The 27,406-nt window shown below is 48.1% G+C and overlaps 1 protein-coding gene across 1 annotated transcript in view; it reads left to right on the top strand.

The window, feature by feature from the left end:
* Positions 1-26,734, top strand: part of EFNB1 (ephrin B1) — a 72,126-nt gene extending 45,392 nt beyond the window's left edge. Inside the window, exons 3-5 of the mRNA XM_083596522.1 lie at positions 15,794-15,886; positions 18,675-18,803; positions 20,890-26,734. Of these exons, the coding sequence (XP_083452648.1) occupies positions 15,794-15,886; positions 18,675-18,803; positions 20,890-21,278 (611 nt within the window). The 3' untranslated portion in view covers positions 21,279-26,734. The remainder of the gene's footprint in view (positions 1-15,793; positions 15,887-18,674; positions 18,804-20,889) is intronic.
* Positions 26,735-27,406: the final 672 nt, after the last annotated feature.

Raw genomic sequence — 27,406 nt, 5'->3', positions numbered from 1 at the left:
AGGTGTCATGATAGAACTCCCACCCTTCCTTGAAAAGCTTAGTTTCCAGGTCCTTCATCCTCTTGGCTGCCTTCCTCTTGCACACCTTCCAGCCGGTCATTATCCTCCTCCAGAACCAGACACAATATCTCTATCGTGCTGCCTCTGCTCCAAACCAAAAAGTCTGCTGCGTTGAGCCATCCCAGGCCGTCGTGAGGTCTAGAACAGACCCGAGCCTTGTGTTGCTCCTTGGGGTTTGCACAGCTGCCATGCCGTTCAGCCCCCGCCACCTGCTCCAGTTATATGGCCGAGGGATGCTTTTCCGGAGAGAGTCTCACCCTCCCCCCCCGCCCCCACCCCACCCCCACTTCTGCTTGCCGGCTTCCCCACAGCTGCCATTGCTTCTCAAGAGCAAAGAGTCCCATCGTGCAACATCTCTCTCAAGGGCTCCTTTATACGGGAGGAACAAGGACTTGTTAGATCTGGGATTTCCCTCCTAGCGAGGAAGCCAGCCTGGGGACTTGAGAGCATCTTAGGCGGGAGCAAAGACACAGCCTGCTGCTCGGTCACTTTTAGTTTGGAGGAAAGGTGTGGAAGAGGCAGCACAATAGATGTTTATGAAATTATGCATGGCCTAGAGAAAGTGGAGAGAGAAAAAGCCCCCTCTCCCCCTCAAATGCTGGAACTCATGGAGATTCACTGAGGCGGAGTGTTGGGAGATACAGGACAGACAGAAGGAAGGACTTCGTAGCACAGTGCATATTTAATTTGTGGAACTTGCTCCCCTAGGAAGCCCCAATAGCCACCAATGTGGATGGCTTTGAAAGAAGATTAGACATGGGGGAGAGGGCTGTCGATGGCATCCTCTTCTCAGTGGCCCATCCAGATGCCTATAGGAAATTCACAAGCAGGATTCGAGCACAATAACACTCTCCCCTCCTGCAGCTCCCAGCATCTGGCACTGAAGCATCATCACCTCTGATTGCGGAGGCAGAACATTGCCATTGTTTCTAGTTAGTCATCAGCTGCCCTCTCCTCTGTGAATTCGTTCAGTCCTCTTTTAGAGCCAAGCAAGTTGGTGGCCATCACTGCCTCCTGCGTGAGGGAGTACCACAGGTTAACTATGTGCTGTGTTAGGACTTCCTGAATCTTCCAGATTTCTTTGTTTGCTGCTTTTCAAAGCAGCAGAGAAAAACAGGAATGCATCTCAGAATCAAACATTGCAAATGCAATTTCATAATAGCACCATGGGAAAACAACACAGTAGCAAATATATAACACATTGTAAACGAACAACATTTCAGCAGTGTAAATATAACAAGATTGCATTAACAACATAACACTTTCTGGCGGTCGTGAAAATGAAAAGCGGGCCTGTCAGTTTCACCTATATCTTGGGGTGAAGCCTAATGGGATGCTTGTTTGGGGTGGAGAGCAGCACCAGGGGGCTCAATGTGACGAGCCTGATTGCGATGTGGGGGGGGGGCAAGGATGTGGGACTTAATGGCCATAGAGGTATGTGGGTAGAACAATCAGAACAGCTTCCGTGGAGGCAAGCAGGGCATCACCTGCCCCTTTCATTTTGGGCCCCACATCCCAGGATTTGACTATTTGGAGGATTTAGGACACCTAAAAAGAAATCCATTCTTTACTCAGAGCTTAGTTAATCTCTGGAACTCCCTCCCACAGGAGGCAGGGATGGCCACCAATTTGGATGTCTTTGAAAGAGGATTTGAGAAATCTGTGGAGGAGAGGGCTGTTGAGATGGAGGCAGCAATGCTTCTGAATGCCGCAAGTTGCTGGAAGCCACAGGAGGGGAGAGCATTGTCTCTCCTGCTCGGATCCTGCTTGCTGGTTTCCCATTGGAGCATCTGGCTGTTTAGGACAGAATGCTGAACTGTGTGGGCCATTGGCCTGATCCAGCACTTACGTTCAGATATTCATTGCTGAGGATTCTCTATTGTCAGCTGTTGTATCTCTTCTCCCCACACCTGTGGGTGATTGGTGGCCTGTTGTCTCTGTCTGTCTGCTCCAAGTAGAACGATGCCCTTTCTGCTGTGAGTAGGTCACTTCCTCACAAAGGGCAGGTGGATCCTCAGGCAGAGGGGGAGCAGTGAAAGGTGAAGGGTCTGATGTGAAAGGTTGGGAAGCTGGCCTTTTGGATCCCTGTCAAATGCCTCCTCTCCAGTCTCCACCATATCAAGAGTTGCAGCAAGATCAGAAAAGGGCACCCTCAAACAATCAGATGACTCCCCCAAGAGGAAAGGTTGCAGCATTTGGGACCTTTTAGCGCAGGGAAAAAGCGATGAAGAGGCGGCACAATAAAAGTTTAAGAAATCATGCATAGCCTGAGGAAGGCGGGCAGAGAAAAGCTGTTCTCCTTTTCTCGTGACTCCAGAATTTGTGGACTTCCGGTGAGGCTGAATGTTGGAAGACTTAGGACAGACAAAAGAAAGTCCTCCTTTGTTAACCTATGGGACTCGCTGCTGCAGGAGGCAGGGATAGCCACCAACTTGGATGGTTTTAAAAGAGGATTGGATAAATTAATGGAAGAGGGGGCTACTGATGGCTACCAGCCACAATGGCTCTGCTCTGCTTCTATGGTTGGTGGCAGTAAGGCTTCTGATTATCAGTTGCTGGAAACCGCAGGAAGGGAGGGGCTCTTGTTCTCAAATCTTGCTTGCAGGAGTAGCTCAATCCCTTTAGCTTAACTTGTGTAATGTCAGGCTTTCTGTTCAAGACCAGTAGAAATCTGGAACAAATCTGGAGCCAGCGGTTCCTGCCTTCTGCAGGGCTAAGTGGAGGCAACGGACAGCGAGGGGCTTAGGAGATGGGAAGGAGTCTGAAGCTTGAATGGAACCCCTGCAACACTTTCTGTAGAGCTATAGCACCTGCCTTGCAAGCAGAAACTCCCATCTTCTATCCCTGCTGGCATCTCCAGTTGGGGCTGGGAGAGAGACCCCTGCCTGAAATCCTGGAGCACCATCGCTGCCAGTCAGTATAGACAGTACCGAACTAGATGGACCAATGGTCTGACTTAGTACGAGGAAACTTCCTATCTTCCTTTGCTATCTTAAAGGCAGCAAAAACTACTTAACATATAATGTACACCCAGAACAGCAGAAATGCTGTTTTGGGAGCTGAAGGCAGCCAGGCCAAAATCTGAAATGCTCCAAATCTTACTGGAGAAAACCTGTCTTTTCATAACTTGTTCCTTTACAACTGCAAGGGGCTGGACATTTCCAGGAATTTCCAGGCCTTTTGCTTTGCAGGAATCCTGCATCATGGTGTTTGTAGGCTGAAATCTCACCCTGCGTTGTGGTGTTTATCGGGTGAAATCTGTTAAGCTGAGCTGCTGTTTTGAAGGCTCTGTATACTTTTGTATACAGGTGTCCCCTGCTTACATGGGGTTTATGTTCCGAGCCTCTGCGTGCATCACTGAAATTGCATAAAGGGGGGAGCCCCCCCACTTTAATAGAGAGCATGTGTGGGGAGGAGAGAGACTTATGTGCGCCGCTGGGGCTGCTGTCTGGAAGTTGCTTGAGGCCTCTGCCCAGCATGCCTTCCCTCCATTCAGTGCCATCGCAGCAAGCGAGTGGCCAAGAGCGACTTCCAGGCAGCTGACCTGAGCAAGGGAAAGCATGCCGTGTCATTCAAATTCTTTACTTACTTTGCGGCGACCCTTGTAAAAGCAGTCATGTGCAAGTAGAATGCGCGTTAAGTGGGGGAATGCCTGTATATTCTTTCCTCTAAGGGCAACCCAAGAATTTAAGCAGCCCTGCAAAAGGGAAGCAGGGTGAGTGGATCCTCCATGGCAGTGCTTGCCCAACAAAGGCCCCCATAGCTCAGTGATAGAGCATCGATCTTGAAGGCAGAAAAATCCCTTTCCCAATGGCATCTCCAGGTAGGGCTATAATAGACTTCTGCCTGAGTCCCTGGCAAGCTATTGCTGCCAGTTAGTGTAGACAAGAGAAGCAAGGGTCTGACTCAGTATAAGGGAGCTTCCCATGTTCCTATTCAGCTGAGCCTGCTATTGAGAAGCATGAGGACTGGAATCTTACTTTATTCCTAGCAGAAGGGTCGCAGCTCAGTGATAGAGCATCTGCCTTGCAAGTTCAATCCCCAGTGGCATCTGCAGATAGGGCCAGGAGAGAGACCCCTTAACTGAAAACCTGGAGGGCCATTGCTGCCAGAAAGCATAGACAGTGCTGAGCAAGATAGACCAAGTACTCAATATAAGGCTGCTTCCTGTGTTCCTTTGTCTCTCGTCCTGTCTCATGCCTGACCTTAATCTTCCTTGACTTCTCCTCCTTGCATCCACTGAGCACTGATCCTCAGCCTCTGGGTGGGCCAAAGATCTTCGTCTGATCTCGGATCCCCCGCGAGTCCCAAGACCTCTCTGCTGCCAACTTCCAGAGATCGCCGTAAAAAGCAAGTCTGGACCACCCACGTTTTTGTCTTCCCCTGAAACCTCAAGAGATGTAAGCTCCTCTCCCCTTGCCTTTTCTATTACTGGCAGGATTTAAGCCCAGAGGAAGCTTAAAAGGAGGGTGGGCGGGGGCTGTTCTCTTCCGCTGTGCCCCCCGCCCCTGGTTTCCAAAACCCAGGTGGAGAATCTGCTGCATTTTCTGGACCATGGCAGTTTCCTGGGGCTCATCATTCTCTCACCTGCTGCCAGACACCCTGGGCACAGCTGTTACCCCTCTTCTCCTGCCGGGAACGTCAAAAAGGATATTGTGGAGTTGGAAAAGGTTCAGAAGAGGGCAACCAAAACTATCAAGGGGATGGAGAGACTCTCCGATGAAGAATAGTTGCAGCATTTGAAAACAGGTTGTAGTGCAAATAAAAAACCGGTTGCGACATATGAAGAAATCTTGCAGTTTTTCGGATTTTTTAACTTAAAGAAAAGGTGAGGAAGAGGGGACACAATAGATGTTTATAAAATCATGCATAGAAGTTTTAAAAATGCTCCTCTCTCATAGAATCATAGAATATTGCAGAGTTGAAAGGGATCACCAAGGGCCATCTAGTCCAGCCCCCTGCAATGCAGGAATCAACAAGCCCTGACAGATGGCCATCCAACCTCTGCTTAAAAGCTCCAATGAAGGAGAGCCCACCACATCTTGAGGGAGTGCGTTCCACTATCAAACAGCTCCCATTACACTAGAACTGGTGGACATCCCATGAAGCTGAATATGGGAAGATTCTGGACAGATAGAGGAATGTCCCTTCTCAATGCAGCACAGAGTTAAACTCTGGAATTCCTAACCTCAGGAGGCAGTGATGTCCACCAGCATAGATGGCTTTAAAAGAGGATTAGGCAAATTCATGGAGGAGGAGAGGGCTATAGACCACAATGCTTCTGAATCCTAGTGGCTGGAAGCCACAGGAGGGGAGAGGGCTGTTGTGCTCATGTCCTGCTTGTTGGTCTACCTTTGGAGCATCTGTTTGGGCACTAAGAATGGGATGTTGGACTGGATGGGCTATTGGCCTGATCAAGCAGACAAGTTCTTCCCTGTGTTCTTCCAGAACCTCCAGTCCCAGAGGCAGTCTATCTAGATTTCGAGGCTCCTAGGGGCATCTGGCCACTGTGGGAACAGTTTGCTAGACTAGTTGTCCTCATCCAGCAGGCCCTTTTTAAGTTCTCATGTTTGGGGCCGCATCTTCCTCTTTCTTCTTCTTTCATTGCTCGGAGCTTGGATTTCCAAACAACCGGCAAGGCCTGCAAAAGCCTCATGTGACATTTTCTCCCCATCCTCTTGGAGTCCCTGAAACATCAAGCTTCTGAATGCTAAACGGCTTTCATTAAAAGGCTTCCTTTCTCCAAGGTGTTAGGCAAGGGAGAGGATTTTTCTTTTTAATTTGCTTCCTTGAAAAGAAACGTGAAGGTCCTGGCAAGTTGCAGTGAGCGCACGGGCCAAGTGGTTCGACGGAGCCAAGACGATCAAGTGAGAGAGGATGCTTGATTTGGACGTCTGTCCAGTGGTCAGTTCCTGAAAGAGAACCACGAAGCTTAAGCCTGCCGGCAAGGTGGTGCTCTTTCCTTCCTTGGAGGTTTCTAAATAGAGGTCGGAAGGCCATCTGTCAGGATTTTTGAGCTGGGATTCCTGCATTGTGTGTGGAGGGGTTCAACTAGAGGACCCTTGGAGATCCCTTCCCACGCTTCAGTTCTGTTATTCTTTCCCAGTTCCCTGCCCTTCTGAACATGGCCCCAAACAATGCACCCTGCAACGAGATGTTCTGGCTGACACCACCTTGAACTTCTGCGAAGGTTTTGCTTTGCGAGATACCGAGGTTTTTGAGGAAAAGCACTCCCTCTCACCCCGGTTTTTAGTTTATTTTGGATCCCCTCCCCTTCAAGAGGTTCCCGGCATAGCTTTCCAGAAGTGAAAATTACCGGAAAACAAATAAGCATTCAGATACAAAATAAGATAAAAGCAAACTGCAGGATTTTAAGACTTTGGAAAGTTGCCCCCTTCTTCTTTTTAAAGGTCTCTGTCTTCAGATATCTGAAGGGCTGTCATGTGGAAGGCGGAGCAAACCTGTTTTCTGCTGCTCTAAAGGGGAGGACCAAAACCAATGGATTTAAATTGCAAGAAAGGAGATTCTGACTAAATACTAGGAAGAACTTTTTGAGGGTAAGAGCTGTTCAATAGCAGAACACACAAGCTCAGGAGGTCATGGACTCTCCTCCTTAGAGGATTTTAAGCAGACGTCAGATGGCCGGCCACCTGTCAGGTATTCATGAGATGTGATTTCTGCATTGCAGGGGATTGGGCTAGATGACTCTTGGGGTCCTTTCCAACTCTTGGCTGCCCTCCTCTGCACAGCTTGTCAGTAACCTCCTTAAATCGGGGTGCCCAGAACTGTGCATAGGACTCCAGGTGGTGTGGGGCCAAGGCAGAATAGGTTGCTATTTGTTCCCTTCATATGGACACTAAACTTTTGTTAATCAAGCCTAGGATTGCATGAGCCTTTTTTGCTGCTGCATCACACTGTTGACTCATGTGAAGCTTGTGGTCTCTACTAAGACCACCAGATCCTTCCCACCTGTGCTGCTGTCAAGGGAGGTATCCCCCATCATATAGTTGTTCATCTGATTATTTCTGCCTAAGGGGAAGAACCTGACATTTGTCTGTGCCAAAATGCATTTTGAGCATCTCTGGTTCCTAAGCTGAGAGGCCACGATCCTTTCAAAATGGACTGCAATGTTGCAAGTCTAATGTTGAAAATTATTTTACACATTTGCAATTAACTGTGACTCCTGCATTGCCTAGATGACCCTTGGAGTCCCTTCCAACTCTACTGTTCTGTGAGTGTGTGTTCTAAGGGATTCATCCCATGCCTTTTGGTAAAACTCCCAGGGTGCCTTGCAGACTGTAGAAACGCAATTGGAACTGATGCAGAACATGGAAATGAAAAATTTGCTAAATCACCAAGAAAAAGTATTTGCTTGCACGCACCCCCCCTTAAATATTCAGTTGGATGAGATAAAGGATGAAGGCTCCTGAAGGCAGATGCAAATGTCAGTGCCCATCAGGGTGTTTGAAGTCCAACTGGTGAGGAAATGTAGTGTATTTATATTTAATTAAATTGCTTGCAGGCTGATGTTCTATGAAAACGGTCAGCATGGCATTTAAACTATCAAATGTCTGAATCTAGCCCAGGAAATGAGTTGTTGAACACGCTTTAAAATGGGCAAAGCAGAAGACACTGCTTAAAGGAAGAGCCCTCTGGGTCAGGCTTATCTGGTCCAGCATCCTGTCCTCACAGTGGCCAACCAGATGCCTCAAGAGGAAACCCACAAGCAGGATTTGAGCACAAGAACCCTCTCCCCTCCTGTGGTTTCCAGCAACTGGTATTCAGAAACATTTATTTTCTCTCTGACTTTGGAGGCAGAGCATAGCCATCCTGGCTAGTAGCCACTGATAGTGTGATTCTCCTCCATGAATTTGCCCAATCCTCTTGGTTGGTAGCCATCACTGCCTCCTGTGGAAGTGAGTTCCATACATTAACTCAGAAGGACTTCCTTTTATCTGTCCTGAATCTTCCAATATTCGGCTTCATTAGATGCCATGATTTCTAGTGTTTGCATCCTGCTTGTGGAGTTCCCACTGGGGCATCTAGTTGGCCACTGTGAGAAGAGGATGCTGGACTTGATGGACCATTGGCCTGATCCAGCAGGCTCTTCCTTTCTTTTTATGGATCTTCCAGGTCCAGTGGCAGTCTACCTAGATTCCTTGGGGCATTTGGCCATTGTGAGAACAGGTTGGATGGGCCATTGGCTTGATCCAGCAATCTCTTCTTATTTTCTTGGGTCCGGGAGCCCAAAGGATTTTCCTGTCTGAAATACCTTTCCCCCCAGCTGTTTTGGTACAGATTTCTTGTAGGACCTAAACTCAGAAAGAATTTCATATGATTTACTTAATGATTTTGTTGGGTTTGATCTGAATGCAAAGGAAAGGGAAAGATGTGTGGAGTTTTGCCTCTGCTCTACCTGCGCCTTTAAAAGTACCCAGACAGCTTGCACAGCTGCAAGAGTCATTTAGCCCCATAAAAAGGCCAGCAGCTTGGATTTTGCTGCAGCCACGGCACGTTAATGGTGCGCTGGAGCCCAAATCATAACAGAGACCTGCTAAAGGGAACCTGGGAGGCAGCTCAGAATGCTTAATTTTGTCCAAAGCTTACTGTTTAAGAGCCCCCTTACATTTTATCTTTCGCCAAGCATTCTACGTTCCAAATCTTCCAACCTGCCCAGATCACATTTTGCTTTGAAAGATGGAAATAACACACGCAAACCCCACCCCAAAGTTATAGTTTCGCTGAGTGTGTGGGGAGGAGAGACTGTGCAAGTTTGCACTGATGCACTCATGGAATGGCACCATTGTAGAGTTGGAAGGGACCCAAGTGTCACTTAGCCCAACCTCATGCAATGCAGGAATCAGTTAATAATCCAGACAGATGGCCATCCAACCTCTTGTATTTTTATAGAAACCATAGGAGAGGAGTTGGGCTCTTATGCTCAGATCCTGATTGTAGGTTTCCCATTGGGGCATCTGGCTGGCCACTGTGAGAACAGGGTGTTGGACTAGATGGGCCATTCAGGCTCTTCTGATGTGCTTATGTGGTACCCAAGTGGTGTAGTACTTAGAGTGTCCGGCTTGAACCTGGGAGAGACCAGGGTACCAATCCCCACTCCGCCATGAAGCTCACTGAGTGTGACCTTGGGGGCAAGTCTCTGCCTCTCGGCCTAAGCTACTTCTCAGGATTGTTGTGTGGATGAAAGGAGGAAGAGAAACATGTGCACCACCTTGAGCTCCTTGGAGGAAAAAATGAGGGCTACATAAAAGGCAAAGGGACCCCTGACCATTAGGTCTAGACGTGGCCGACTCTGGGGTTGTGGCGCTCATCTCGCTTTATTGGCCGAGGGAGCTGGCGTACAGCTTCCATGTCATGTGGCCAGCATGACTAAGCCGCTTCTGGTGAACCAGAGCAGCGCACGGAAACGCTGTTTACCTTCCTGCCTGAGCGGTACCTATTTATCTACTTGCACTTCGTGCTTTCGAACTGCTAGGTTGGCAGGAGCAGGGACCGAGCAACGGGAGCTCACACCGTTGTGGAGATTCGAACTGCCGACCTTCTGATCGGCAAGTCCTAGGCTCTGTGGTTTAACCCACAACGCCACCCACGTCCCTGGAGGGCTACATACATTTGCAATAAAATAAAACAGGTAGTATGTTCTTACTCGTTACTGTTGTTCTCGGGAGGCAAAAGTGGTTCTGTGGACGATAGCATGATGCTTACTTAGCAGGCTTTTTTGTGAGAACATAAGGAGTGTCTGCTGGATCAGCCCAATAGCCTATCTTGCCCAGAACTCTCTTCTCACAGGGGCCAGCCAGATGCTCCAATGGGAAACCTACAAGCAGGATCTGAGCCCAAGAGTACCCTCTCCCTTCCTGCAGTTTCCAGCAACCCGTGTTCAGAAGCATTGTTGCCTCTGACCATGGAGGCAGAGCATAGCAACTGTGGCTAGGAGCCATTGATAGCCCTCCCCTCCTCCATGAATTTGTCTAATCCTCTATTCAAGACATCCGGCTTGGTGGCCACCACTGCCTCTTGCGGGAGCAACTTCCATAGTTTATGCACGAATAAGTGATTTCTTTTCTCTGTCCTGAATCTTCCGACATTCAGCTTCATTGGATGTCCATGAGTTGCAGTTTTAGGAAGCGGCTGCATGAGGGTGGGCGGGTGGGCGGGCTTCTCTCCCTCCACTTTATCCAGGCCGGTCATCATTGTATAAGCTTCTGTCATGTCGCCTCTCCAGCACCTTTTCTCTAAACTGAAAAGCCCCATACGCTGTAGTCTTTCTTCACATGCTGCAACCTTCCCCCCACATGGGCATTGTTCCATCCTCTCTATCATCTCGGTTGCCCTTTTCCGAACCTTTTCCTGCTCTGCGAGTTCAGGCATCAACAATGCTGATGTCCATGCTTTGTGTGGCCCAGCGCACTCCCTCCCGCTTCTGCCTCTGCCCTGTGCGCTTTCCGTGTCTAGAAGAATTATCACCCCGGTGCTTCCAAGCAGGGAAAGTGAAGAGAAGTGACCCATGTGATTTGGCTAGAATTCATTTCATGCCTTGCGCTGTAGCCTTAAAAAAAAGAAGAAGAATGCCCTACCTGCCTTCGGGAGCCTTCGTCCTTTATCTCAACCTCTAACTTAAAAGTGTGTTCTCTAACAGAAGTGTCTAGCAAGAAGAGCTGCCTTTTTCTGCCACCAGGAAAAGCGTCCAGCAAAAAAGCTAAACTGTGAAGCTCTAGCAGTGAGCCAATTATGGTAGAAATCCACTGTCCCATCTCCCCCAGCTACTGTTTTCCACCCGAATGACCTTATAAAGCAATTGCTTATGTTGTTGTTGTTAGATTTAGAATTATAGAATTGTTGGAAGGGACCCCTCCAGGTCACGTAGTCCAACCATGTGCGATGTTGGAATCGCAGCCAAAGAATCCCCAACGGATGACCATCTAACCTGCTTAAAAACGTCCAAGGAAGGAGAGGCCACCACCTTCTGAGGTCATAGAAGCATAGAATTGTAGAGTTGGAAGGGGACCCCCAAGGGCCATCTAGTCCAACCCCATCCAATGCAAGAATCACAGCTAAATAGAAGTTATATAAAAATACAATTATAAATAAAATATAAATGCATAAATGTAATTTCAATGCAACGTTCTTTGCTGTCTATCCTTTTTTTTTTTGCTGCAAGATTAGATGAGTGTATATATTTATTTTTTCACACATTCATCTTTGGGATACATGTGCAAACAACTGCTACTGTCCTGAGTTTTATTGTGTTGTTACCTTCCTTAGTGGGTGGGGCATGCAGACCACTATTCTGAATACAGTCATACCTCTGTTACGTTTGTTTCAGATTAAATCTTTTCAGGTTGTGTCCCACGGCAACCCGGAAGTACCGGAAAGGGTTACTTCTGGGTTTTGCTGCTCGTGCATGCGCAGACGCTCAAAATGACATCACACGCATGCACAGAAGCGGTGAGTCGCGACCCGTGCATGCGCAGACGCGGGTTGCGTTCTGCTCAGGTTGCAAATGGGAACGGATCCCTTTTTTATTGGGTAGGGTAGGGTGGGGAGGGGAGCTCTGGGGGTGAATCTGGAATTCTGTGCACATTTCTTTTCACCTCACATCAAAAAGGAAATAGTGGAGTTGGAAAGGGTTTAGAAAAGGGCAACCCAAATGATCATTTTGGAGAAAAGCAAATAAGAGGCAATATTATACAAGTTTATAAGCTTTTTTCCCTTTTTTTCTTTTTTTTTTTTCTTGGCCCCCTCATAACACTAGAATTTCGTGGACATCCCATGAAGCTGAATGTTGGAAGGTTTAGGACAGATAAAAGGGAAGTCCTTCTTGGCACAGCACAACCTTTGGAAGTTGCTTCCACAGGAGGCAGTGATGGCTATAAAAGAGGAATGGACACATTTATGGGGGAGAGGGCCACTGGTGGCTACTAGCCATGATGGCTATGTTCTGCCTCCATTGTGGGAGGCAGCAATGCTTCTGGATACCAGTTGCTGGAGACCTAGGTTTTGGGGGTGGGGAGAGTGCTCTTGTGCTTAAATCCTGCTTTTGGATTTCCCATTAAGGTATTTGGTTGGCCTCTGTGGGAGCAGGATGCTGGAGCAGATGGGTCACTGGCTTGATCCAGCAGCTGGACCCTTCTGATGTTCTTATGGAACCTCTAGGTTCTTGGTGTGTTTGGCCATTGTGAGAGCAGCATGCTGGACTAGGTGGGTCAGTGGCCTGATTCAGCAAGCTCTTATGTACTTCGTTGCTTTGAGCAAAACAGCAATTGATCTCTCTCTGTTGCTCCCAGCTAGGGAGTCCTGCTTACCACTCAGATCTTTGGTCGAGATCTGCCTTCTGTCTGGGACATCTTTTGGAAGGAGTCCATATTGGTGGAACCACTCCATTTCTCCAGTTCTCTGTGACCCTATTTCTCTGCCTCTCCCTCCCTGGGCATTCAGCAGATGAGCTTGTAATCAGAGAAGGAGCCTTTGTCGACCGCACTGGCATTGTGGTTTTAGTCCTGCCTCCCCGAACCAGGAGGTCTGCGGTCTGTGGATGGTGGCTCCGTCCAGTCTATCAAGAACGAGAGATTCCGTCTGGGTTGCTCCAGTCTGGACTGGTGATTGTGGAGGGGAGAGGGGTGACAGAGAGTTGAGCTGCTCTCTGTTCTGCAATTACAGCCACTTTGGAAAACTGGTGGGTTTACATTCACAAAGGATGTCAGAGTTAACAGTGACTGCATGCAAGTTAAACTTTGGGCACCATAATACAATGGTTGAGGTTGTTCCACAGAAAGCTATAGGTCAGTTTCTGCTAACATATAGTGGAGTTCTTCTTAGAGTTATAGAATGGTGGGATTGGAAGGTAAGAGTCATCTAGTCCAACCCCCTGCATTAGTGGGAAATCAGCACCAAAAGACCATGGAGAGGAGCATTGCTGGATCAGGCCAAAGGAGGCGCAGCTAGTCCAGCATCCTGTTCTCACATTGGCCACCCAGATGCCCCACTGGGAAGCCCATGAGCAGAACTCAATTCTATTTTCAAAAGAGAGATTGGATGCACGTCTGCCAGGAATCCTTAGCTGTGATTCCAACGATTCAGGGGGTTGGACCAGATTGCCCTTGGGGGTTCCATGCCAATTGTATGCCTCTACTGGCCCTTTCCTCCTCCTGCTCCTTCTCCTCTCTGCACAGTCCCACCCTTAGTTCTGTGTCTGGGATGCATTTGCTGGAGCCTGGAGAGTACAGACAATAATATTGAAAGTTGACTGAGAGGTTGGTTGCTCCCCTCCCCCTTTTTAAGAAAACCTCTCTCTTGTATTTTTGCTGCATTTGAACAAATTTAGACACCATTGGGATTCATTTTCGGATGGCATATATATTGACCTGCATGTGCAAATTGAGATGGATGTGTGTATGCTGTTGATTGTGAATGCAAGCATGAGTTGGGGTTGTGTTTGTGTGTTTTGCGGGGGTTGCGTTCCAGGTCGTTGCGTGCATCAGTGGTCTCGCGTAACCCAGTTCCGCCCCCTTCCAGGACCGAAAGCGATGTATGCGTCAGTGGATGTCACACGTGCAAAAATGGTTGCCGCCTGTAATGGATTTGCAGGGTTTTTGTTTTGTTTTTTAAATCACTTTCCTACACCTTAAGGTATCCCAACAAGATTATGATTTGAACCCAGATTTCCACCCTACCCCAAGTGCCTGACACTCCATCTGCTTCAGTGCCCTAGTTAACTCAGATGTACCTGTCCCTGGAGATATCTGAATTGGCCACATGGACACATGCCTTAATTGCATTCTGTCAGGACTGCTGTGACACACTTTATGTGGGACTGCCTTTGAAAAGTGCTCAGAAACTGACTGGGGCTTGTTATAGGGAGCAGACAGCTCCCTTGCTGCAACAGTTCCAATGGCTACCAGTCTGCTCCTGGCCACAATTCAAAGGGATAGTTATGACCTATATCTGGAAAGCAGGGTATCTCATGAATCTGCCTGGGCTTTGAGATTTTTGGAGGCGACTTTTCTCTCAGACCTACCCCTCTCATAGGCATGATTGGTGAGGATGTGGGACGGGGCCTTCTTGGTGGCTACTCCCTCGCAACTTAGGATCTCCCTCCTTAGAGAAGCCAGGCTGGCTCCCTCCTGGCTTTCCTTCCGCTAGCAGGCAAAGCCCTTCTTCTGGGTTTATGGGAACTGAGTGCTTTTTAAGGAAAGGGCATTTTAATAGCGCTTTGCCGTTTTTACTAACGTTATTTCAATAAATTGATCTTTTCGATTCTGTTGTGGTTTAATTACTTTTGAACTGTTATATTTTACATGTTTTTCATTTTCTGTGTTTTACCTGTGGGTTTTTCTTTTTTTTTAGAAAACAATTTTTATGAAACTGGAGGTTTCTAAGCAGATGTTGGCTGGCCACCTGTCAGGGATTTTTTAGCTGTGGTTCCTTCATTACAGGGGGTTGGACTAGATGACGCTTGGGTGTACCATTTGAAATCCACCATTCCCTGGAGCACTAGTGCCACTGCTGCCAGCCACACCTCCACTCCCTTTGCACACCACACCTGTGAGCATCTCTGTGCCCCATGCAGTGCCTCTTGGGTGCCACCTGCAAGAGATCAGTACCTGATATCTCTCCTTCCTTTGCACCATCTCCAATTTTTAAATTATTGTTATTTTCACATATTTATGCAAGAAGCAACAATCCGTTTTCAACCACCCCACCTGCCGCAGAAGCACCAAATGCCTATTTAATTACATTTCAGTTGTTAAGATAAGGTATCATTCCACCAGTTCTGTTCTCAGAGGCCCATAACCATGTTTTCCTGCGTTGCAGGTGCATTGATTGATTGCAAACAGGTCTGCATTTTGTTTTGGTTCCTGCATTGCAGGGGGTTGGAGTCGATGACCCTTGGGGTCCCTTCCAACTATACAATTCTGTTGTGCAATACCATGAAATAGCAAGCTGTGCAGCAGTCGATCAGATGAGCAATGAGATCCTTATGGGGAAATTGTTGAGACGTTTCTGAGTAGTACAATAGAGGTGCTATTTTGGCATCCAAACGGATATTTTGTTTTGTGATAAGGCATGTTTCACAAAAAAAGCTTTTTCCTAAAACAAAAAGACTTTGGGGCATTGCCACTTTTAACACCACCATTTGTGGATGAATGAGTCAGTGATGTGCAATTTCTCTAACCCATGGCTGATCATTTCTATTTATGTACTCTACATGGAGTTTTTCCTACTGGGCTGAATTCAAGGCGTTACTATTAATGTATAAAGTCCTTAAGAACTGGGGACCAGTTTACCTGTGAGATCACCATATCCCACATACTTGACCACTTCAATCGGCGGAACTGGCACCGTTACAGCTGTCACATAATGCACATTCAGCACCTGTGAGAATTCATTCTTTTAGTATGGTAGAACCTATACACTTTGGAACATTTTTTGTTTAGGCAACTTAATTTTGTAGAATGTAGAGGGATGTTTTTTATTCTGTTTTCAGTTTACTGTTGATTTTATGTTTTGAAAGAATTACATGAGTCACTTTTAAGGTTCTTTTCCCTGATGGTGTTATTATGGGTTTGTAAACCCGTTTGAGAGTTTTTTAAAGCAAGCAAGCTGTGTATAAATTCTGAAGTAAACAAACGAACAAATTAGACTTAGTAATAATATGGTGGGTGGGGTGTGTAGCATCACCTTAACCCTTACTTAATCTCCTCTTGCTTTGCAGCTACATCCAATGGGTCTCTGGAGGGTTTGGAGAACCGGGAAGGCGGGGTCTGCCAGACACGCTCCATGAAGATCATAATGAAAGTGGGCCAGGGTGAGTTGCCAAGCCTTTGCATGCGATTTCTCCTGTGGTCTGGGAACTTGGTCAAGAATCGGTCCTCGGGACTGGCTGTGAGCACCTGATTCTTGCATTGCAGGGGGTTGGACTAGATGACCCTTGGGGATCCCTTCCAACTCTGTGATTCTATAAAACAGGGTGGTTTAACATGCATGCAAGATGTTTTCTGGTGGACAAGGGAAGAGGGCAGTTTGCAGGCCGCTCTATCCTGCAGCATCCTTGCGGGGTGACTCCACAGCCAGCTCCGAGGAAGGGAATCTGCACTGCTGGGGCTTCTGGGGTGGTAGCTCTGCTGGTTTCTCCTCTCCTTCTGAAGGCACAACTTTGACTAAGGAAGTTGCTGGGAAGAAGGGCTCCCTTCCTTCCTTCCTTCCTTCCTTCCTTCCTTCCTTCCTTCCTTCCTTCCGAAAACAGTACATGCTTGTAAACCCACCCACCCTGCTCAAATGTAAGCAGCCAATTAGGAATGCAAATAACAATATTAATAATAATAATACTGAGGAGTCGGTGGGAGCTTCTGCCTTAATGCCTGTGTCCAAGGTGTCGTAAGGAAGACCTCATTTCGTTAATTGTTCTGTTTGTTTTGCACATACCTGCCCTCTGGGGAATCTGAGGAATACCTCACAAGAGTAAGGGAGATTACAGCTAAAGCCACACAGTAAACTAGCAGCAATTGAAGGGCAGTTATGTGTAAAAGGCAAAGCAACAGGGCCCCCACCAGCAGCTTAAGGCTTCCCTTCCTCCGGACTTTGGAATCTGGAACAGATTCAGTCTTCCACTCTGAGCAGGCAGGTGAGGAGGACGAGGCAGGCGCTGCCCCCCACTTCCTCCAACCCTGTGCTCTCCTCTTCTTCTTCACCGGCTGCATTTATTTACTGGCTTAAGAGGAGGCTCAGAGTATTTTGACTGAAGACTTCTAAAATGGCTGCAGCCAACCAGCAAAAGAGAAAGGGGAAAGAAACGATTTGCCTTAGCTCTCCTGCTCCCTGATTCACCCGATCTTGCTTCCTCCCTCCCTCCCTCCTTGTGGGTTCTGCCTGAAAATGGCTTCTGCCAACTAAGAAGCAAGGAAGTAAGGAAGTGGGCAAAGGTCTAGCTGTTCAAATATCTGAATCTGCTGTGTGTATACAGCGATATTTGGGCGTTTATGTTTGCAGCTAACAAGTGGGCGGATAGGGGGGCCTGCATGTACTTTTCCACACAGCACATAGTTAAACCAGGGAACTCCATCCCACAGGAGGCGGTGATGCCCACCTCCTTGGCTGGCTCTAACATACAAATCCGTGGGGGAAAGGGCTAGCAATGGCTGCTTGCCACTGTGGCTTTCCTCCGCCTCAGCTGTTGGAGGCAGCAATGCTTTTGAATATAAGTTCCTGGAAACCACAGGAGTGGGAATGCTCTTGTGCTCGGATCCCTCTTGTAGGTTTCACATACTAGGCTTTTGGGCAGCCAGTGTGAGAACAAGATGCCAGACTAGATGGGCTCTTCTTACATTACTATGCTGCTATGGAAACCACAGGAGGGAAGGGTGCTCATATCTTGCTTTCAGGGTTCCCATAATGGGCCTGGCTGCTGTGAGAAGTGGATTCTGCGTTAGATGCCCCCCAACCCCCACCCCTGGCCTGATCCAGCAGGCTCCTCTTGTGTTCTTTCATTGTTTAGAGTATCAGCCGCAGTTGCAGGAGCCAAAGAAACAGATTCCTGTTTCTCTGACACTCCCTTTGCTCAGGCTCAGGCGACACTGAGGAGGCAGGGAGGCGAGACCGCAGCAGTTTCTGAAATAGCAGAGAAATTGTCTTGCTCCTCAAAAAAGAAAAGAGGGCAGAGGAACCAGATGACCTGCCAAGTGGAAACCGCATGCAATCAGATCTGCTGCTAGACACCAGACTTTTCCCAGTGCTGCCTCCACCACCTCTGTTCCCCACCCCCTTGTCTGGAAACCCTGCCTCCTTCAGAAGAGAGGGTCCCACCAACTGAGAAGTCCAGGGGCTTGAGAGCACTGTGGCTCAGGATATTTGGGCTTGCACCAAAACCTAATTTCATTGCCAGAATTATGAACTCTCCTTCATTGTTGGTATTTAAGCAGAGGTTGGATGGCCACCTGTTAGGAATTTTTTAGCTGCAATTCCTGCATTGCAGGGAGTTGGGCTGGATGACCCCTGGGGTCCCTTCCAACTCTATGATTGAGCTTCATGGGTACACATTGACTTTCTTTTTCAACAGGTTCAAATGAAAGTTGGTAGTTCAGTGAGACTTTGATATATCAAGTAGGGAAGGGAATATAGCCACCGGTGTATGAGGCATGGCACGCACACTAAGACCCCAGAATTCAGACCAAATGAATCAGTCCCTGTTGCTTTGTGGGGCTTTGAGACCTTCACAGACATTGCACAGCCCTCCAAGCTATTGAATATGCAATCATGAGGACTAGAAGCACAGAGGCCATAGAATCATGTGATTGTAGAGTGGCAGGTCAAACTCAAAGTCAGACTCCTATCCTTTAGTGTTGTATGGATTCCTTCCACCTCTCAAGTGCATGTCACCTGCTTGACTTCCCTGATCTATATTGCCTGCTTGACTTCCCTGATCTATGACACCCAGCAGCAACCTAACCTTGCATGCTCTAACCTTGCATGCTCCTCTGCTGATAAAATAATCCGACCTGGTACTCACCTCCCAAAGGGTCAGGTGCATAGCAAGAGAGATTATGTCCTCTTTCTGGGCCCAGTTTTATCATCCCAATTTTTTCTGTCTTTGTGCCTAGATCCGAATGCTGTGATGCCTGAGCAGCTGACGACCAGCCGGCCCAGCAAGGACTCTGACAATACAGTCAAAATTGCCACACAGAGCCCACGCAACCGGCTCCCACCTGTGGAGGACCCTGGGAAGCCAGGTACAGAGCAGGAGCATAGGAATCAGACCATGAACCCCACAATGCAGGGAAATGTTTGAGACTATAAATCCCATGATGCAGGGAGATATTTCAGACCATATACCCCATGGTGCAGTGTTTCCGTGAAACAAAAGTACTCATTCCTGGAAACACCCAGCCCCTTGAAAGTATAAAGTTATGAAAATACAGGTTTTGCCCACTAGGATCTTCAGCATGGTCAGTTTGGGTCTGCCTGCCTCTAGTTTCCAAAGCAGCATTTCTGCATTAGTCCACAGAGTCATTTTTATGTACGTTGTCTGTTCACAAAATAACTGTTTTTCCTGCTGTAAAAGAACATAGGATGCTACTTTCTGCAGTTTCAGACCCTTGGTCCATCTCACTCTGCCTTGTCTACACTGACTGGCAGCAACTCCTCTCCAGGGTTTCAGGAATTGGTCTCTCTCCCAGCCCTACTTGGAGATGCCAATTGGGGATTGAACCTGGGACCTTCTGCAGGCAAAGCAAGCGCTCTGTCCCCACTGAGCTACTTCCCCATAGGAATAGAGATAGCTGCTTTCGCCATGACCCTTCTTTTAAAAATAAGGCTCCTGTCCTCATGAATAAAGGCCCAATTTAAATAGGAACCTAGGAAGCTGCCTTGGTATAGAGTCACACTCTTGATCCATCCAGCTCAATCTTGTCTACATGGACTGGCAGCAGTAACTCTCCATGGTTTCAGGAAGGGGTCGTCTTCATCTTTTAAAGACAGCTTTTTAAAACTTAAATTTTATTGGACGTGAAACCATGACACCACTGGGACCCACTTTTACGAACACAAAGCTTCATTATAAATCACTGCCAAGGCACCCAGGAAAGTGGCACATGCCAGGAAGTTCACCTCTTGGTCCCTGTTGCAGTCTGGATCTTCCATCAGTCCCTGGATCTCTGCCTCCCTCAGTTTCATTTCAATGCTACACGCTTTCTGGATCAGCTCCTCCCTATTTAGAGCGTTCTTACTGCCTTCCTTGCCTTAATATTTGTGCAAAGCGGCAACCAGGAAACCAGTAGGTTGGTCAAGAGGGTGTGCCGTGGTGTGAGATCAAGAGGGGCTTGGTGCTGGGTGGCAGGAAAAGAAGGGGAAAGTGGTCAGGCAGGGGGTCTTTCTTAAAGGAAAGGAAGATACTAGTTCTCACAAGCATAAAAAAATGTAAACGACAATTAAGTTTCCTTTTACTTCATTCACAGCACTATAGAATTTTATATGATCCTTCTCCACCCCCACACCCATGCCATTATATTTTATTTTTTTCTTTCTTTCGTTTTCTTTTTCTTCTTGAAAAACAAGGATGGGTAATACATAATAGTTTTGGTGACAAACTGTAATATAGTGACACACACACCATCAGGTCAACTAGTAACTTCCTTTCCTTTAAAAGAAAAACAAACACACATGAGCTCGTCAAAATTGCAAGATCCCAAATCGAATCCAGCACAGCACATTTGCAGCCCCTCTGACTGTGGCCTACTGCCAACACACAATCCTGTGATTCTTTAGCTGTGATTCCTGCATTGCAGGGGGTTTGTCTAGATGACCTGTGGGGTCCCTTCTGACTCTGCAGTTCAACGATTCCATGATTAATTGGAGGTTTTGAAACATAATAGAATGCAGATTAGTGGAGAGGGGATTCCTGTACCGAGTTTATTACATCCCCTCCAACAATTAGGTAGTAGAGGATTAGTTTTTAAATTGCACTCTACATTGCTTATTGTAACTGATGGATCAATTCAGCCCTTTAAAAAGATACTGGAATGAGATGTTGGCGCACAAACCCTTTCCATGTCAAAAAAACACATATCCTGCCCCCATTGTTTTTAACAAAACTTTGTTAAGGGTATCAGAGCTTGCATTTTTTCATGCTACTTTATAATAAAACTATGAATTCGGTTCAAAATAAATCCAGCTTCTTTTTAAAGATCGCTAAGGTTAATTTTGTTTGGTTAGTAGATTTAGGTTGATTGCTATTCTAGAAATCTCTTCCAAGCCCAGAGCCAATTCACCAAAGTTTCTTTCCCTCTATCTTTCTCTTTCCTCCCCTTGCACCCCCAGACCACGTCAACCAGGACGGCCAGGACGGCCAGAGCCCGGGAAACGGCTTCTTCAGCTCCAAGGTGGCTGTCTTTGCCGCCATTGGGGCGGGTTGCGTGATCTTCATCCTCATCATCATCTTCCTCGTGGTCCTGCTGATCAAGCTGCGCAAGCGCCACCGGAAGCATACGCAGCAGCGGGCGCAGGCCTTGTCGCTCAGCACCCTGGCCAGCCCCAAGTGCGGCGGCAGCGGCGGCTCGGAGCCCAGCGACATCATCATCCCCTTGCGGACTACAGAGAACAACTACTGCCCTCACTACGAGAAAGTGAGCGGGGACTACGGGCACCCCGTCTACATTGTCCAGGAGATGCCCCCGCAGAGCCCGGCAAACATTTACTACAAGGTTTGAGGGAGCAGCAGCCTTGGAAATGCTTTCTAGAAACTGGGGCTCAGGGGGGGCAGGGCGGCCTCTGCCAGGAACCCCTCCTGCCCGAAACGTGCTTGCGACTGCACTGCACGGCAGAGAGCGGGAGGCGGTCCACCCGCTGCCACGGTGAAGCGCAGAGCGCCCTTGCCCCTCACGCCCTTCTCCCTCTTCTCCAGTAATTTAGTTTTGTAGTTTGGAGATTTTGTAGTTGAGGTGGAGGAGGAGGAAGAAGGACCTCGCCAGCAGACCCTCCTGCCTCGGGAGTGCCGAGGTCTTCGCCGCCGCCCTCCCCCCCAGCACGTACCGCTGTCCGTGCTTGGGCTTTGTGCCTTTTCCCTCGCTCTTCGGACATGTCCAGGGAACGTTGCGGTCGCCGTCACTTACTCTTTCCCTTTTTGTTTTCGATTCCACTACTCCAAGCTTTTATGATTTCAGGTGTTCTCAGGGCGGGGTGTAAATGTGTGTGTGTTTGTGCACGCCAGGTCAGCTGTCCTTAAACCTGGTCTCCAGGATAAGTTGGGAAAGGGAGCTGTTTGCCGGTGTGGCAAAGATGGAGAACCTGCGAAGCGAGGGGAGGTGTCTGGTCCTGACTTTCTCCTGCGACATCAACTTTTTTGTATCTTCCTTTTGAAGTCGCGGAATGTTGGAACTCAGAGTCACTGCCGCCAGCCTCCCAAGCTTCTTTTAACTATTTGTTACACACATAACTCCCCCAGCCGGGAGCTGCACCAGGGCCCTGGAGACCGGCATCCTCCCCTCTCCTCCAATGACCCTCTTTGCCATTTTGAGCTTCTGCTCTTGGACGTTTGGAGCAGCGCTCTCTCTCTCTCCCCGTCTCTCTCCGGTTTGGGCCTGTCTTCTTTATTTTTAGTTTAGAAAACAGAAAAAGATTTTAAAAATTAAAATAAAGGTCTGCAGTAGTCAGCAAGAGACAGACAGAAAGAGGCCCAGGTTCTGTAACAAGCAGGAAAGGAACCTTAACAGGAAAGAGCCCTCACCTCCAGGCTGTTAGGCAATAGGGTCAAAGTTTTGATCATGTGGGTAATGGGTGTTGGGAAGGGTCGTTTGGGATGCTGCCTTGTATCTTGTCCGAGACATGGGCTGCCACCTTCCTCCTGTGCAGGGTCCGTTCAGGGAGAACTGAACCACTGGCTTACAAGGCGTGTTTTGCTGCCGCAAGGAAAGCAGAATCTCAAAGTTCAGCACTTGCGTTTTCCATGGACGAAAAACCAATACAGTGGTACCTCTGGTTACATACTTAATTCGTTACGGAGGTCCGTTCTTAACCTGAAACTGTTCTTAATGGCTTAATGAAACTTTAGCTAATGGGGCCTCCCGCTGCCATCGTGCAATTTCTGTTCTCATCCTGAAGCAAAGTTCTTAACCCGAGGTACTATTTCTGGGTTAGCAGAACCTGTAACCTGAAGTGTCTGTAACCCGAGGTACCACTGTACAGTGAGGCCTGCACCTGCTCTCTAACCCAGTGACCCTAGGCATTAGGAATCAAGCCCACTGTTTTACCCTTTCTAGTGTCCTCATCCTGCTTCTTAGAGCTTGCCCACACTTTTCCTTGGCCCTTATTTGGAATGCATCTTGTACCTATTAATTCCTCTGTGTCTATGCGCTTTCCTTGCTGTTCCACAGCTGTGCCTTGCGAAAATCCAATCTCACCCGCTGATCTGAAGCTCAGGTAAGCAAAATCCCTCTTCAGATTTTCCACATATCTGATAAGATCTGATTCACTGGGTAAGACCGGATTTTCACAAGGTACAGCCGCAGAACGGTGAGAAAAGCTCTTAGACCTGAGGGAATGAATCGGTCCATGATACGATCAAAATACGGTGTCAAGCAAAAATGTGGATGAGCCCTTAATCTCTCTCGGAAGTTGTACAGATAGGGACTGTTAACAACCTTTTTTTTTTCAGAGGCAGGGGGCTCCGGCACTGAAGACCACGTTGCTTCCTGGTTCTTGGCACCAATTAAAATGCCACATGACGCAGTCTGCTTTAAGTTTTGAGGGATTTTGTGAGAACAAAGGGATGCATGTGCAGGCCTGTGCAGATAATCATTTTCTGTTCCGCAGAAGCTGCCTTGAGGTGTGCAAAAGCGCTTCTCTCAGGCATCCCAACATTGCTGGCGTGGTGTGTCCAGCAAGCAGTGAGCTCAGAGGAGTTGACGAACTTTGAGGCTGGAGGGGCGATTCAGTCTCAAATGGTTTTGAGTGACAAAAGCCAGTTGTCTGAGGCCAAGAGGGGGCTGGGAGAGAGAGAGAGAAAGCCGTCACCTTATCCGTTCTCACAAGAGGTCTGTATCTAAACCCAGCAACACCTCCCCCCAAAAACAATTCTGTCGGAAAAGACAGACTTTTGGACCACGTCATCCCTCAGACAAACTCCATATGGTGTGGAAGGGAGAGAGCCCATCACTGATGTCACCCACTAGCCCATTTAGCAACAGCACTGAGGTTCTTATTTGCCCAGGGTGTGGTAAGAATTTTCTTCACCACCACCAGTTCATTACCCAAGTGAGGGAACAGCTTTTAAATAAAACACCGAACCAAGACCATTACAGCAAGCTTCAGCAGATCCAGTTAGGGGCCCGGAGTTTATGAGATACTATTGCAATAGGACAGAGCCCAACTTAACATGGCTGTTCTAGCTGAAGCCCCTTGCAGTCAGACTTCTTGACTTTGAGGCGCATCCTCAGTGGAAGGAACCGCAGCCATGGCTTCCACAACCCCTAGGAGAGTTGGGGGTTGGGGTGGGGAATCTTGCCTGTCCTGTGGCTGGCTGCCTCGCGTGTGGAAGAGAGGGAACAAATCTTGATGGTCGGCTGGCACTCCGGGAATCCTGGCCCCTGTTGCTGTGCACTAGAAGCGGGGCTCAGCTCCTCCTCTGATCACACCAGCATTCCCAGCTGGGTGCTCAGATCAGGGCAGAAGCGCCAATCAAAGACCCTGCTCCAACCTTTTCCTTTTGTCGTCTGGCGACAGATACCTCCCCACCAACCTGTCCCCATGTCTCCAGATGGTTTAGCACATTTTCCATGGGTGGGGAGCCCTGCACTCCACTTGATCACTAACACACCCAATCTGCCTGATCCACAACTGGGCTGTGACGTTCTAAAGGTTTTGGGGCACCCCCCCCAAATGAGAGCCATTTGCCCTCAATTTGTTGGGTTGAATTTGTCATGCCAGAGGCCTTACTTTGTGTAGGGGAGGAGGAACCCCCCCCCTTGCCCCCAGGCCCAGGCCTGGTTTGCCCCCACTACTCTGGGGGAGAGAGAGACACACAGACATTCCTCCATCACACCTATGGGCCCAGCACCCATGCCTCCCTGAGGCTGTAGCTGCCTGCCGTCCCTGCTTGCATCAAAGCCTTATTTCTCCACTTCATAGGTAGATTTTGCTTTCACACTGACTAGGCCAGGTGGTCTCGGAAGGCCTTGAAGGGAGCTGGAGACACCGCAGCAGGGCGCCCTCCACCCCCGTTACAGCTGCCAGCATGCTATGCCCTTAAACCCTCTCTGCCTTCCCTTTTGATACAAACTTCTGCTCAAGGCAATAATCTGAGGCTTGATGGACTTGGGAAGAATTGAGCAGGCGCACATATCACACACCCACACCCAAACACAGCCAGCTAATCTCTTGAGGTCTCCCCAGTTGGGCTACTTCAGCTGCACCTTCTTCATGTCCAATGCAGTTTGGCTTCTTCCTGCCTTTCACCCCACCACCACCGCCCCCACCCCCAATGCACTGACTCTCCCCCCATCTCTATGCAGGATCCGGAAGCTGTTGGTGGGTGGGAAACCCCGTAAGGGCTTTAGGTAAACCTTGCACTTTTTCAGGCATGCTCCGTGGAGATCAGCCAAGGAGGCAGGTTTCTCAGGACTCCACAAATAACCAACAGTCTCTTTTATTATTGTTGTTGTTGTTATTGCTATTATTATTTTTTATTTAAAAAAGAATTGAAGCTTTCCCCCCCTCCTTCCTTCCTTCCTTCTTTTCTTTTTTTTGAAAATCTCTCCATTCCTCCTAATACAAACGATCCCTTTCTTGGTGCCACAAATGCAGGGTCCTTCGAGGCTGTTCAAAGCAGTGTGTTTGTTGGGGGGGGAGAGAACCCTCTGTCTTAGAATGTGGGTGGTAGCAGGGCTGGTACACTCATGAGGCATAGTGAGGCACTCGCCTCAGGTGGCAGGCTGAGAAGGGACAGCAGATTCGGCCCAGAGAAGCACTCCCACCCATCTCCTCTGCTTCTCTCCCACCTCCACCATCGTCTCTGCTGCTGCCACCCCTGCTTCTCTCCATCCTTTTTCCTCTTCCACTCACTGGGGCTTCTCCAAACTGCCTCCAGCAGCAGTGGAGGAGATGGCATGAGGAACAACTGTTTTCTGTTTTGCCTCAAGCGGCAAAATGCCGTGGGCCATCCATGGGTGGTAGATATATCTGCAGGAAATGCCAGCCCCAGGTCTAGACTGGAAGGAATGATGCTAGTTTCAGCCTAAGGTTTTGTGGTTTGCATTTTGCTTCTTACCTTCCCTGCAGCACAAATAGGTTTCTCGAATCATACTGCCTTGGACAAATACATCTGTCCGTTTTCTTGATTTAACTGGCAGGTCAGGCAGGGTCCCAGAGTCTGTTCAGCGACTTTTGGAAATCAATGACTACCAAATCCAGGCTGGCTTTACCATGTCATCACACTGTTTTCCAAGTCAGGGAGAGTTTGTGTCAGACTCAAAACGACATTTTAAAAAGGGGGCCAGGGTTTTTCTTTTGCTATTTTTTTTTAAAGGGGGGCGGTTATAGATACATTTCTTAGATAGCAGATCCTGTGGGGGGAGGCAAACAAGAAACAGGAAGGTATGAAATGGCAGGCTGAACAGAACTGAAATCACTCTCTTTGAATGTGCTACGTTGAGAAACTTGATTTCCTGTAAGAAAACCGTGGAAATTGCATATTCTTCATCTTTGCATATAGAGGGAAATACGTCAAACACACGTACCTGTCCACCACGACATGGGAGGCAGTTCCCCTCCATAAAACTGACATTGCAGGGAATTTTGCCGTCCTCCTGTCCGTGATCCTTGCCACCGTAATCAGTAAGATCTTTCCTGACATCACTTGTTGCCATAGGTTTGTGCGCAATCACTTGCAGGAGGTTCCAACGCCAAGGTTAGTTTTGGTCCTCGTCCAAAAGGGAACAAACTCATCCAGTTGTGGGCAGCCAAATAAAAAAGGGGAATGGGGGAGAGGAGGAGGATCAGATATTTTTGTGTGTGTCTGACTTAATGGGTCCTAAAACAGTTTCTTTGTTGTTGTTCTCCCCACCGCGCCCCTTCAGAAGAACATTTCTTTCTGTATTTTTGAGGTTTTATTTTGTGTAAATATCTAGTCTTTTTTTGGAAAAAAATATAATGTAAAGATGTTTTGTATAAACTCTGGATTATTTTCTGGTTGCTTTTTCTTAGAAAAACAAAACAAAACAAATAAGAACCTAAAAAAAAAAAATAACACACAAGAACGGGTGTAAAACATTTTGTCATGCTGCAGTCCGGCTTAGCAGGGTTCATCCATCAAACATGGGGTGTCATTGCCTGCGTGCTACCCTCCCAAAAGCCAGGCGGGGAATCCACAGCGGAAAAAAACAGTCCCAGTGCAAAAAAAAGGGCATCATCAGATGGTGTTGCAGGGGATTGGACTAGGTGACCCTTGGGGTCCTTTCAAATTCTACAATTCTGTGGGAGAGGAGAGGAGACACGGGATGGGCACTGACCATTTGGAAATCTCTGGGTTGGCAAACAAAACCTCTGCTTGAAAATGGTTGTTTCAGATTCATTTTGGAGTCCTGCATCTGTCACAGTCCTCTCCCCCTGCCCCAGCAGAACTGGATGGCCAGTTTGGATGGGGCTGGAATGGCATTTCATAAATATTTCCAGCCTTCCCTGGAGCTGAAATTCCTTTAGGGTGCTGGTCATTTCCCCCTGAAATTGTTAGGTTCCCTGCTTGCCCTTCAGAAATAAATTGGCTCTGCACAATTTCTAGTGGTCAGGGGGCTGGAATAGATGAACCTTGGAGTCCCTTCCTACAGTTCTCTGATTCCAATATACG

The sequence above is a fragment of the Podarcis filfolensis genome (genome assembly GCF_964270895.1).
Source record: "Podarcis filfolensis genome assembly, chromosome: Z".
NCBI classification, from domain to species: domain Eukaryota; kingdom Metazoa; phylum Chordata; class Lepidosauria; order Squamata; family Lacertidae; genus Podarcis; species Podarcis filfolensis.
The sequence above is the reverse complement of the archived record's forward strand: the minus strand, read 5'-3'. Positions and strand labels throughout refer to the sequence as shown.